The sequence below is a fragment of the Pelophylax lessonae genome (genome assembly GCF_965119305.1).
Source record: "Pelophylax lessonae genome assembly, contig: HAP1_SCAFFOLD_785, whole genome shotgun sequence".
NCBI lineage: Eukaryota > Metazoa > Chordata > Amphibia > Anura > Ranidae > Pelophylax > Pelophylax lessonae.
Window position 1 is genome coordinate 34,987 of NW_028119568.1, and position 14,014 is coordinate 49,000.

The 14,014-nt window shown below is 46.6% G+C and overlaps 1 protein-coding gene across 1 annotated transcript in view; it reads right to left on the bottom strand.

The window, feature by feature from the left end:
* LOC309544069 (uncharacterized protein) overlaps window positions 1–4,449 on the bottom strand; it is a 29,217-nt gene extending 24,768 nt beyond the window's left edge. Inside the window, exons 1-7 of the mRNA XM_082276456.1 lie at window positions 4,415–4,449; window positions 3,433–3,560; window positions 3,223–3,346; window positions 3,008–3,105; window positions 2,691–2,918; window positions 2,405–2,611; window positions 2,151–2,292 (exon numbers count right to left, since the gene is read on the bottom strand). Coding sequence (XP_082132582.1) covers window positions 2,151–2,292; window positions 2,405–2,611; window positions 2,691–2,918; window positions 3,008–3,105; window positions 3,223–3,307 — 760 coding nt within the window. The 5' untranslated portion in view covers window positions 3,308–3,346; window positions 3,433–3,560; window positions 4,415–4,449. The remainder of the gene's footprint in view (window positions 1–2,150; window positions 2,293–2,404; window positions 2,612–2,690; window positions 2,919–3,007; window positions 3,106–3,222; window positions 3,347–3,432; window positions 3,561–4,414) is intronic.
* Window positions 4,450–14,014: the final 9,565 nt, after the last annotated feature.

Genomic DNA, 14,014 nt, shown 5'->3' on the forward strand with positions numbered 1-14,014 from the left:
AAACCGTTCTTTACTCCGCGGAGGAGGGGCCCTTGAGGGGGAGGTACTGTCATGGTCTTACCTTCTTGCTGTTCTCCTTCGTTTGACATGTGCTGGCGGCCATCTTGGTTTCTGGGTTTCTTGTAGCCTCCCACTCTGCGGCTCCTCCTTCCCACTGGGAGGAGCTGGATGCCTAGCTCATATATATAGGAGGTCTGTGGCTTCAGTTCCCTGCTTGGTCCTCCTGTGTTCACATGCTTCTAAGACTGCTGCTGCTTCTGGTTCCTGATCCTGGCTTCGTCTGATTACCCTGCTGGTTCCTGATCCTGGCTTCGTCTGACTACCCTGCTGGTTCCTGATCCTGGCTTCGTCTGACTACCCTTCTGGCTCCTGACCTCTGGCTTCGCAAAGACTCTGCTTCGGTTTTGCCATCCGTTTGGACTTTTGCTTTACAGCTTGATTTTCAATAAAGCCTTCTTATTTTCACTCATCTGTTGTTGTACGTCTGGTTCATGGTTCCGTGACATTAATGTACAACAGAGTATATAGTACAGGGGTCAGGAGTACATAATGTACCAACATATATAGTGCAGGGTCATATGTATGTAATGTACAACATAGAGTATATAGTGCAGGGTCAGGTGTATGTATTGTACACCATAGAGTATATAGTGCAGGAGTATGTAATGTACAATATAGAGTATATAATGCAGGTCAGGAGCATGTAATGTACACCATAGACTATATAGTGCAGGGGTCAGGAGTACGTAATGTACAACAGAGTATATAGTGCAGGGTCAGGAGTATGTAATGTACAACATAGAGTATATAGTGCAGGGGTCAGGAGTGTGTAATGTACAACATAGAGTATGTAGTGCAGATGCCATGGCAGATCACTTACAGATTCTGCAGATCAATGTCTACTCTCACAATGTCAGAACCTATAAACGGACTGAGCAACACTGTAAGCACATTCCCAAATTTCAGTGCATCCTCCAAGTGAGTCACCGGGCCCTCCTTATAGATTGGCCTTCTTCATGACTCCCTCCAGCATGGGGCCTCCCGTGGGTCTCCTCCTTGGCACAGCTCCAGACCAGGCAGGACAGCTTCAAAACCACTTCAGCACATGTTAGGCCCCAAAACAGGCTAATGGACCCAACAGCAGAGCTCCATCCAACAGCCCCTCCCTACACCTCATCCCAGGGGAAGAGAGCGAGCACATGGCCTGTCCCAAATATTTATTCCCCCCCCCCCCCAGCATGCACCAGTGACATAAACCTCCTACTGGATTGGCTGATGGAAAATATAAATATTTGTAATGTAAGACATGAAACCCAAAGAAAATATTTATTATATTGCAGCTTATCGATTCTTCAATTTGATGTTAGTTTTCCTTTTTAGGATTTCTTATATGTTCATATGGTGATCTGGCCAGTAAATCTGTTCTATAAAAGCCCCAACTCTAAAGCAGAATGTATCAGTTACTGGGATGGGGCAGACCATTTACCACTGACAGGGGTGCTTACAATGATCAGCTTTTATTTATTCTTGTAAAACTTTTATCTCAAAGGAAAAAACTGTTTGCTGTAACTGATTATAAAGTTATGTAGGAGGATTTTTTTCATCTCTGTGTATCCCCGAGGCCAGTCACTTCACTGGGTATATGGAGGGTTTACACCCACTCTAAATGTTCACATGAGACAAGTTGCAGAGGTCCCACACCGCTGCCTCCCATCTCCTGAGACTGCACTCAGTGACTTGGGTGTGAGACTATACAGACATATCCCTCCACCCGGCACAGCCAGCAAATAACAGAGCAAGTAACCCCGGGAGAATTGTTCTGTCAGAGATCTTACTAGACCCGGGCATGGGGCAGAAAACCCGAAGAACATACCCCAGGTGCCTAGGTCTGGTAACTCCTATGGTGAAAATCAACATTACGCTTCCAGCTGAAACCCAGAATCTCCATACATCCAGTCTAGAGACATAAATTGTGTCTGCAGCACAGAGAAGGAAGATTATCCGAGAGAAATACAGGAATACAGGACTGGGAACACAGCTCAGGAAAGTGACCAGGGGATTACAGGCTGATATCACCCAGTCCCCTCCCTACTCTGAACAAATCAGAGAGCAGTATGGGTGGAGGAATGTATTTAGTGTTAATGACCCACCTGTGCTGATCTCTGTAGGAGTGTCCTCCTCTATAAATGTCCCCGTTATTCCATCCTCCTCCATAGACTGCTGATCATCCCTCACATACCTCTCTTCTTCTTCTGCTTTAATCTCAACTTTTATATCAATTGGATCTTCACTCTAAACCATGAAAATGAGAGAAAATATCATCAGAAAACTATAAGGTCACTTAAAAAATCCACACATCATCTCCATGAGTCCATGTTCTAGATTCTCAGTCTGCTCCACCAACCTTGTAACAGTGAGGGATGGTGTGACCTTCCTGTGTGGAATCCCGGGAATACAGAGGACGGGGACATCTCTCTGGTGGGTTCCTGGTATTAGGTGGCTCCATCATATCCTTGTGTCCTTCTGAAAACTTCTCCATCACTCCATACTCCTCATCCTCCTCTTTATACTCTTCTTTAACAACAATATTATCATCCCCGAGGTTTCCACTCTGAATATATAATAAAACATTCATTGTAACAAACATGCTGTATATAAATCAGAACTACCAATACTTGACACTCATCTACCTGATGGTGGTGAGGGATGGTGTGACCTTCCTGTGTGGAATCCCGGGAATACAGAGGACGGGGACATCTCTCTGGTGGGTTTCTGTAGCTGAAAGACTCCTCCATGGTGTCCTGGTACAGATCTTTGTGTTCTTTTAAAAACTCTGACTCCTCCATCACCCCATCCTCATCATCCTCCTCTTTTATCTCTTCTTGAACCTCAACTTTAGAATCTCTCAGGTTTCCACTCTGAATATATAATAAAAATGACATCAATGGTAACAATGCAGATAATGTACAGATCCTAATGATACTATCAGTGATTGTTCCCCATCTACCTGATGATGGTGAGGGATGGTGTGACCTTCCTGTGTGGAATCCCGGGAATACAGAGGACGGGGACATCTCTCTGATGGGTTCCCATTACTGGATCCATCTGTAGGAAACACACACACTGACTGAATACATTGTTTCTATGTGTTTATCAGATGATGGGGGGATCTAGGTGGAGCCTCCGTACTGCTCTCTCCTTTACAATAAAGTCTCCTCTTACCCGGTGATGTGAGGGGCGGCTGATTCTCCATCATGACGTCCTTGTAGAGATCCTTGTGTCCTTCTAAATACTCCCACTCCTCCATGGAGAAATAGACAGTGACATCCTGACACCTTATAGGAACCTGACACACACAATGATACAGTCACCATCCAGACACATCCCTTGTCTGTTACTGGATAATGTCCCAGAATTCCCAGCACCGCTCACCTCTCCTCCGTGATCTCTCTGGGGACTTCTAGAATCTTCTTTGTATTTCTCTATTCTATCAGGGAGGGAGGTGGAGGCAATGTGATGGTCATATGATCTCCAGACTTCACAGGAGGAAAACTCTAGGTCTGAACACAAATAGTAAAATCAAATGAAATTCCCAGAATCCTCCTCACCTCACCATTCAGGTTTCCATTTGATTAAAGCCCCACCTCAGACTGAGGTATAATTTACCCACACAGGACCCCCAAACTACGCAGGGTAAAAGCTTGTTGCAGGCATTCTGACATCATTACATACAACAAAGGACCAACAGTCCCACTTTGCTAATGAGGATGCCAAGGGTCCGCCCACGTCCTAAGAGCATGAGAAAAAAAAAGCCAGATGGAGGGACATTGGGGGGGAGGAGCTGTGAGGTCAGTGTGATGTCATCAGACATATAGACTCTGGATGGAGGAACATTTAGATGGGGAGATTTGAGGGGCCCTCTATATGAGGCTCCTGTGCTAACCAAATCATTGTTCCTGGGTGCCTCCCACTTCTCCTAAAATGAAGAGTGAACTTTGACCTTTACCATACAGAAATCTGTCAGGAATCTGTGAAAGTAATCTCTCATGTGAGCAGCTGACGTGCGGAGGAACGGAGTGTAAATAGCAGACAATTTTCTCCAGAGCTCCTAATGGTGGGAATGGATTTTGCTGCATGCTGGTACCGAGTCGTCGTCCCCCCCCCCCCAGGGTCACTGCAGGTGTGGAGAAAAGCTGTGTAAGAGGATATGGAGGAGAGATGAGTAGGAGATCCAGGAATCAGGATAAAGGTCAGGACAAGCAACAGACGAGCGCATCCAAGAGATGAAGCCGGGGTCACTACACAGAAAATCAATCCAAGGAAACAACAGGCAGGACGAGAAATAGCAAGAAGGAGCTCAGAGACAAATGAGAATATTGCTCAGCCAATAGGAGATTATCTCAGCATGACTTACATAATGAAGGAGATGAGGGGGAGGGGAGGAAGTCACTTAAGGCAGTGGTCCTCAACCCTGGCCTACAGGGCCCCCTAACAGGCCAGAATTGCAAGATAACTGAAATACATCCCAGGTGATATCATTTGCTGCTCAGTGATTGCAGTACTCTAGTCTGCATCTCCCCAAGGTAATACCTAAAATCTGGCCTGTTAGTGGGCCCTTTAGGCCAGGGTTGAGGACCACTGACTTAAGGTGACCATCGATACATGGAAATTCAGTTGGTTCAGAAGGGATCGGTCACATTTCCATCCATTGCTGGATAAAAGTCACTCGATCAGCGGCTGCAGCCAATAGCTTCCTCACTGATCTGTGTATTCTGAGAGCGGAGGAGCACCCCCCATTGTCAGAATACAATAGTGCAGCGGGGAGGATTTCCCCATCCCCCTCCAATGTGTGGATGGGGGAATCGCTTCCATTTTTTCACTTATCTCGCTGGCTGAATGATAAAACTGAACCATGTATGGCTAGCTTTGAAAGCAAGATATATTAATTATCAACTGATCCCCCTGAAGGGGTTAATCTATGTATTACCTCCTCTGCCGCCAGTTCCTGCATTGTCTTCTCTCTCCGTCCTACCAAATGGAATGTCCTGTCTGTAGCTGACATCACTTCCTGTCTGTATTCCATAGAGACTTCCTGTTTGGGTAGAAGTGAGATCACCACCCTGTGGAGCTCAGAGGAACTGCAGCCCTGAGAAACGTCTGGTAGTGTGAACACGGCCTTGTGCTGTGTGTGTATGTACTGTATATCCTTCCCCTTTCTCTCCTCCCTGAGTGTGTATGAAGAGGCGGAGCTCCTGCTGGAACAGCGGTTGGAGGAGGAAGCCAAGTCTAGGAGGGAGACTGATAGAAAGGGCAGCAGAGTTGCAGGAGTGAGCGAGAAGGATCCAGTTCCTTTGCCATCGAAGGTGAGGAGAGTGTGAAGGATGTTTGTGACATCCTTCACACTCTCCTGTAGCTGAAAAGCTGGGAGTCATATTGCTCTGGTGAGTGAGGAAGCACTACTAAGGGGGCGCCCTCACCATCACGTGTGTAAGAGGTGGAAGAAGGCGTGCCTACACTACAGCTGGCACAGTTTGGAGCACGGAGCACTTTCACACCTTATCAACTTTTTATTAAGTTGCAAACTTTTTTGGAGCAACAGAACTTTGTTGAAGTAGATGCAAAGTGGAAGCAGTTGACTTGCAGAGAAAACTTTCCTGGTGCCTCCATGGCAGCATACATATGGTGGTTGCTCCGCCCTCAACCAGCCCACAGGACCTCCTTAACTCTATAAAAGTAAGAACTGCCCCCCCTACGCCATTCTTTTTTCTGTCCTCAAGCCTGCAGGATCACGATCAGCCCTTACTGCACCTTCACATGGTGTTACCATTACAGGGTCATGCTCCCCTGTAGGATGGAGTCCCAGGTCTTAGGCTGCTAAAGGCGCCAACAAGGCTGGGAGCCTGTTTTTCTGTGGATCTTTTTCCAGGTAAGGAGTCTTGTTCAGCCATGCTCCTCCCGGGAACCCCCCCCCCCCCCTCTGGTTTGGGGGCTGCCCCGGTAACATTTATGCCTCCTGCATTAAATTTAGCCTGTCCTACTTACAGTCTGTCCTCATGTGGTGCGCTGGGATGCAGGATCGCTAGCAAGCCCCTCTGGAGCCCCTGGGGCGCTTTGCACCCGCCGCCTAACCTCTGTTTTACTGTTCTGGGGGCGGGTCGATGGCGCCGCCCTATGACAGTGGCTTTAACCTCAGTATCCAGAGCAGCACGTGCTTGGACTGACAATATAGAATTGGCCCTCAAGCAAGGCTTAGACACAGACCAGATTGTGAAGGCTCTGGATGAGTTAAAATTGGCGTCAGATTTTGTGGCCGAAGCGGCCATTGACACTCTGAAATGTTCCGCCAGGGCCATGCTATATTCAGTCACGGCAAGAAGAGCACTTTGGCTAAAACCATGGGCCGCTGATCCCTCCTCCAAGCAGACGTGGTGCCGCATACCCTACTCTATGATGGGAAAGCCCTATTTGGCAAAAAGCTGGATACAGCCATTACCAGAGTCACAGGGGGCAAGAGCGGTCTGATTCCTCAGGACAGGAATAAAAGGAAGAAATTTGCAGCGAGAGCAGTTTTCCAGCAAAAAGCCAGAGAAGCCATAACATACCGTCCAGGGAGAGAATACAGAAGAGGTTGGAAGGGCTCCCAGGCTACCTTGCTGAAGATGGGGAAACAGAAGGCTGCTACCTCGACACAGGAAGGCCAGAAGTCTTTTTGACTTCTTGCCCGCCCAAACCGGCCCGGTGGGTGCCCGTCTCAGGGCATTCTCTGAGGTTTGGGTGGAAACTTGCTCGGATCATTGGGTCACCTCTACGATCCTTCAGGGGCATTTTTGGAGGTTCAACCGCCCCGTTCTTCTTTTCTATCCACCAGGATTCCAAACTCCGAAGAGAAGCGCAAGGTTCTGCTACAATATGTCCAGACGCTAATTCATCAGAAGGCAGTGGTACCAGTGCCGGAGTCGGAAAGATTCTTAGGCTTTTATTCCCCAGTCTTCTTGGTACGCAAAAAGGCGGGAGGATGGAGGCCAGTTCTAGATCTGAAGCGGTTGAACAAGTTTATCCACCTCGAGCGGTTCAAGATGGAATCCCTAAACACGGTCATCCTAACTGTGCAACCAGGCGACTGGATGGTCTCTATAGACCTTCAGGATGCGTATCTGCATATACCAATTCTTCACGACTTCCAGTTCAAGATAGGGGAACTTCACCTACAGTTCCAGTGTTTGCCTTTCGGCATATCCACAGCCCCCAGAACCTTCACCAAAGTGTTGGTGGCAATGCTGGCACCCCTCCGGGAGAAGGGGGTCCGTGTCTTACATTATCTAAACGACATTCTCATCCTGTCCCAGGACAAAGAACTCCTAAAGATCCATGTTCAACAAGTCTTGGACACACTGATGAGGTACGGATGGCTAATCAATCACTCGAAGAGCCAGCTTACTCCAGCCCAAAAGATGATATACTTAGGGGCACTGTTCGACACACGGAGGAGGGCAGTGTCACTGCCACCCGAGAAGATTCCTATAATCACAGGGAAGGTGAAGAAGGCCCTGGCGAGCAAAGCCATGTCGGCATTGGAGTGTCTGAGTCTCCTCTGAACTTTTTCCTCATGTATCCCGATGGTAAAGTGGGCCCGCACGCATCTCCGTGCTTTTCAACAGGGGTTTCTATCCCAGTGGAGAAGGAGGTCCCTTTCCCAGGAGATGTTGATCATGGTATCAATGAAGTCCAGCCTATGGTGGTGGACAAAGCTGCCCAACCTTCAAAATCATTGCCATCTTGGCCCCATCTCATGGAGCTTACATCCGATGCAAGTCGGTTGGGCTGGGGGGCACACTTCAGGGACCAGTTGATCCAAGGAAGATGGCAGTTCGACTCGGAGGATATAGTATCAAACATTCTGGAGCTGAGGGCAGCCTGGGAAGCTATATCGCACTTGGCACCTCATCTTGCGGGCAACTCCCTCCTGTTATGTATGGACAACAGGGCGGCGGTAGCCTACGTCCAGAACCAAGGGGGGACCCACAGCAGGTCATTGTCACGTGAAGTGGCCCCGATCTTAGCATGGGCCGAGGAGAACCTTGTAAACCTCCGAGCAGCGTATCTGCCAGCCTCCCAGAATCATTTGGCGGATCTCCTGTCCAGGGAATTCATCAACAACGAGTGGTCCCTGGACAACTGTGTGTTTCGGTGGATCTGTCAACACTGGGGCAGTCCTCAGTGGGACCTATTTGCATCCCCCCAGAATGCCAAAGCACCTTGTTTTTTCACAAGATACCCTGCCCAGAATTCAGCAGGAGTAGATGCCTTAGTTCAACCGTGGTCCTTCCGAGTCGGGTATGGGTTCCCTCCTACCCCTCTGATTCTCAGATTCCTTCAACGCCTAACAGGGGAGGAGGTGACCATCCTGGCGGTAATTCCCTACTGGCCGAAAAAGGCCTTGGTTCACGCTGTTGACCCAGCTGTCTGTTTGCAACCCTCTAGTCTTTCCGAAGATTCCCGGTCTCCTGTCGCAGGGGGACTACATCCACCCACATTCAGCAATCCTGGATCTGAGGGCCTGGAAGTTGAAAGGAAGAGGTTGGAGGAGTTAGGTTGCTCTCATGAGGTAACCCAGACATTGCTCCAAGGCAGAAAATCGTCCACTAATAGCTCCTACTACAGAGTATGGCAGAAGTTTTCAGAGGCAGCATCAAAAAGAACTATCACAAGCTGGATCGTACGTCTAATTCAAAGGGCTTATCGGGCTAGCGGTCTTCCAGTGCCTAAAGCAATCAATGCTCACTCTACGCGGGGGATAGCCTCTTCTTGGGCAGCTCTAGCACATGTCTCTCCGGAAACAATTTGTCGTGCAGCCAGTTGGTCCTCATTTAATACCTTCATGGTCCATTATAGCCTGGATCCAGCTGCTCTAACTTCTCTTGATTTTGGGAAGAAAGCGCTGCAATTGGCGGTTTTGTGAATCCTAATAAACTATATTTCTGTGCAGTATCCCTCCCTATGAGCGAGTTATTTACCATATGTATGCTGCCATGGAGGCATCAGGAAAACGGAAAATTGAATACTCACCTTTCCGTAATTTTCCTTTCCTGGTGCCTATCCATGGCAGCATACGCCCTCCCTTTACGTAATCTGCATTTTTGAGTCTAGTTACAAGAATGGCGTAGGGGGGGGGGCAGTTCTTACTTTTATAGAGTTAAGGAGGTCCTGTGGGCTGGTTGAGGGCGGAGCAACCACCAAATGTATGCTGCCATGGATAGGCACCAGGAAAGGAAAATTACGGAAAGGTGAATATTCAATTTTCCGTTATATTGAGCAAAAAATATTGTATATTTAGATGAATTTGCATGGGTTTTTATTTTAAAGAAAATATTATAAGATTAACGAAGTAGGTGCTAAGTGGAAGCAGTGGATCTGCAGGGAACAGCATCTTGAGCACAAAGCACTTTATGTTGTATATGAATTTGCACATGGATCAGTTTACTTAATTTATTGATAAACACCATAAGATGAATGAAGTAGGTGTAAATCTAGACCTAGGGAACACAAGGGAGGTGGAGTGGGAATCCTCCTATCCTCGCAGAGCACCTTCCAGGTTCTCCGCTCTCCTCCCTATCATCATTTGAAGCTTACTGTATACGTCTATTTTCTCCAATCTCCTCTAGAATTGTTGTGATCTATCGCCCCGCTGGACCCGTATTAACTTTCCTTGATGACTTCTCTGCCTGGCTGCCCTACTTTCTCTCTTCTGAAATCCCCACAATCATTCTCAGCGACTTCAACATCCCTGTTACTACGAACACTTCTGCTACTTCCAAACTTTTCAGTCTAACCTCCTCATTTGACCTGAAGAAATGGGTACACAATGGATAGAGGCTTCTACTCACTCTGGTGGCAACACCCTCAGCCTTGTATTCTCTCACCTATGCACTCCATGCATCCTCTCCAACAATCCTCTCCCTCCCTCTAAACACCACTAGGGATGGGCGAGCGGTTTGGTTGGAGGATAACTTCACCGATCACCCGAATTTTCTGTGCACTCAATGTTTTTATTTCTTTAATATTTACATCCCGCTGAGCGCACAGTCAATAGGTTGTTAAGTAGCGAGACCGGGAAGCCAGCCGCTGGGTCCTTAACAACGAATGAGTCATGAACTGTCAGTGGCCTTCCAGCCAGCAAGAAAAAAATTGGGGGAAAATCGGTGTGGGGTCCCCCAAAATCCATACCAGGCCCTTTGGGTCTGGCATCAATTTTAATGGGAAATCCATGCCAAAATGTAAAAAACAAATGGCATGAGGTCCCCTCAAAATCTATACCTCCCCCTTATCCGAGCATGCAGCCTGGCAAGCCAGGAAAGGGGGTTATGAGCGAGTGCCCCCCCTGAATCCTACCAGGCCACATGCCCTCAACATGGGGGTACGCCCCAAAGCACCTTGTCCCTATATTGATGGGGACAAGGGCCTCTTCCCCACAACCTTGGCCTGTGGTTGTGGGGGTCTGCAGGCAGGGGGGCTTATCAGAATCATGGAGCCCCCTTTAACAAGGGGGCCCCCAGATTCCATCCCCTATGTGAATGAGTTTGGGGTACATTGTAAAAATAAATGAGGCTAGGAGCCCATTTTTCACAATTCCTTTTATAGAAAAAATAAAAAACAATGCCCTCCAATGTAGATCCATCGTCATTCACGACGCCCACTGCACCTTATGGACCCCAAAAAAAAAACACTCCGCCCTCAAGGAATAACAGTCTGACAGTACTTAAAAAGGTAAGGAGCAGGGCCACCTGGTGACATCATCTGGTGGCCCGCCCCCTTGTGATGTAACTGACTGGTGCATGCTGGATCAGTGACATCATAAGGGGCATGGCCACCAGGTGACATCACATGGTGGCTCTGCCCCTTACCTATTTAAAAACTGTCACCCGGCGGAGCAGACATTCGACAGTCAGCCTTCCTTGTAGGCAGAGTTTTTTTTTTCTTTTTTTGGGTTGACGGTGCAGCGGTCGTTGTGATTGACGATGGATCTACATCAGGGGACATTGTTTTTTTATTTTATTTTTTTTAATAAAGGAATTTTAAAAAACGGACTCTTGTCTTTATTATTGACACTTTTTTTGGTAATTGAGGGCCAGGATCTGGGGGCCCCCTTTTCAAGGGGGCTTCCAGATTCCGATAAGCCCCCTGCCCCAAAGCACCCCCCCATGTTGATGGCATGTGGCCTGGTATGGTTTGGGGGACACTCACTTGTCCCCTGTCCTGGCCTGCCAGGCTGCATGCTTGGATAAGGGTCTGGGATCGATTTTGGGGGGAAAGATATGCCATTTAAAAAAAAAAAATGGCATGGGGCTTCCCCTCAAAATCTATACCAGACCCTTATCCAAGGATGTAGCCTTTTTTTGGCCTGGTATGGATGGTGGGGCACCACGCAGTTTTTTTCCCCATTTTTTATTTTCTTTGCCAACAATTATTTTTTTTACATTCAGCTGTCTGCAGGGAAGCCTGCTGAAAGCTGATGACTCATTTGTTTTAAAGGATGCCGTGGCCGGTTTCCCGGCCTCGCTTCTTAACAACCTATTGACTGTGCACTCGGCGGGATGTAAATAGTAAAATAAATAGAAGAAACGCAGAGCACACAGAAAATTTGTGTGTTTTGCGAAAACCTGAAGGGGCCATTTCTGGCTGAAGTTATGCTCGGTCCAAACAGCTCGCCCATCCCTAGTGGTGTTTAGAGAGAGGGAGAGGATTGTTGGAGAGGTTGCATGGAGTGCATAGGTGGGAGAATACAAGGCTGAGGGTGTTGCCACCAGAGTGAGTAGAAGCCTCTATCCATTGTGTATCCATTGCTTCAGGCCAAATGAGGAGGTTAGACTAAAACATTTAGAAGTAGCAGAAGTGTTTGTAGTAACAGGGATGTTGAAGTCAACGAGAATGATTGTGGGGATTTCAAAGGGCCTGGTATGGACCGAGGGGGGACCCCCACATTGTTTCTTTTTAAATTATTTCTATTGCCGGCAATGGCCGGGAAAATCAATTTAAATTTAATTTTTTTCTTTATAAATGTCAGTTTTGCTGCAGCAGGTTCTATACAGGGTACAGATACACCACTTTACAGGCAGACTAAAGGGATCCCCCAGGCTCTGTATTTAAAGGAATCTTTCTTTTTTTTTTTTCACTTTAACCGTGATTTAAAATCACTGCTCCTTTAAAAACTATATTTTGTTAAAAAAAAAAAAGGAAATTGATAGCATCAAAAATGAAAAGATAATAAAAAAAATAAAAGAAAAACATGCACAGAGAAATTTCGGGTGTTCGGTGAACACCCACACACAGACGATGTTCAAGCCAAACTTATGCCTGTCCCAAACCAGTTGCCTATCCCTACTCCCTGATTATCTCTCGCCTCGACTACTGCAACTCCCTCCTCATTGGCTTACCTATACATAGACTATCCCTCCTTCAGTTCCTCATGAATGCTCCTGCCAGATTCCTCCACCTTACAAACCGCTCAGCATCTTCTTCTTTCCACTCTCTGCCAATCCCTTCATTGGCTGCCACTTCCTCAACAGATTTAAATTAAAAATACTAATGGTAACTTACAAAGCCATCCACAACTCGGCCCCAGCTACTCCACCAACCTGGTCTCAATATTCCAACCAAATCATCCTCTTCGATCCTCCCAATATTTCCTGATTTCTAGTTCCCTTGTCACCTCCTCCCACCTCCAGGACTTCTCCCGAGCCTCTCCTATCCCATGGAACTCCCTACCCCGATCTGTCCGACTATCTCTTACTCTATCCAGCTTTAGGTGTTCCCTGAAAATTCATCTCTTCAGAGAAGCCTATTCTGCCCCCAGCTAACAGCTGTACGTTTATTTTCTCCATCAGCTCATTCCCCTACAGCCTTTTGTATCACTTGACCCTCCCTCCTAGATTGTAAGCTCTAAAGAGCAGGACCCTCCGATTCCTCCTGTATTGAACTTTATTGTAATTGTACTGTTTGACCTAACATTGTAGAGCCTGCGCAAACTGTTGGCGTTTTATAAATCCTGTATAATAATAATATTTGAGTGCCTAGTCCAGCCTCTCTCAGCCAGGGTTCCTCCAAAGGTTCCTAGGGGTTCCTTGTCACTTCCTTGGGCTGTATATGGAAGTGTCACCTACCAGCCGTTTCTGGATACTGAAGTCTGTCATCATTGCACGACACACACAATTTTTTCGTTCAATATATTTTTTATTCTAATTTTAATTTTAACAAGAGTTCAAAAAAAAAAATGAATAAAATGGTAAAGGAAGAAATCCAATTGGTCAGGAAAATGACTTGTCTGGAATGTGGAGGCGGAGTCGGTAATAATTTATGTACAATATAATACACAACGTGTTACATTATTATAACAAAGTATTGTAGAAAAGATCACACCATAGAAAATTGTGGAAAGGAGAAAATAAACCCGGATATGAAGGTGACATTTGTGTACGAGGAACACCTTAACAATTACCACCATTTTATTCTCCAGGGCCTCTGCTTTCAGAAAATATATGTTTGGGGGGTTTTATCTAATCTTCAGGCCCAAAATCTGCATTTTACCATGGGTGCAAAAATAATGCAAACACAGCTCTGGTATTTATGTCCTTCAATGTGTACTGTACTCATAAATACATGGGTGCAATCTCAGGGATTTTTATGACCCCCCCTCCCCGACATAGGAAACTAAGCGGGTCTATGCAAAGAATATGTTGGGTGAGTGTAACAAGCATGTGTCCAGCCGTGACAAATTCTGGCCGTATTCTAATAAACACAGTGATTTCCTATAATCGTCAGCTCCAACTAGTGGCCATAATGAGGTATTAGTTCCAAAATACCTCAATAAGGAGAAATAGTTTAATACCACATTATGGCCACTAGATGGACCCAATGATCATAGGAAATCACTGAATAAAATAAAATAAGACCAACATTTGTCATGGATGGATGAATGCTTGTCATATTTGTTCATCTATTTTTTTTTTTTCATTTATCA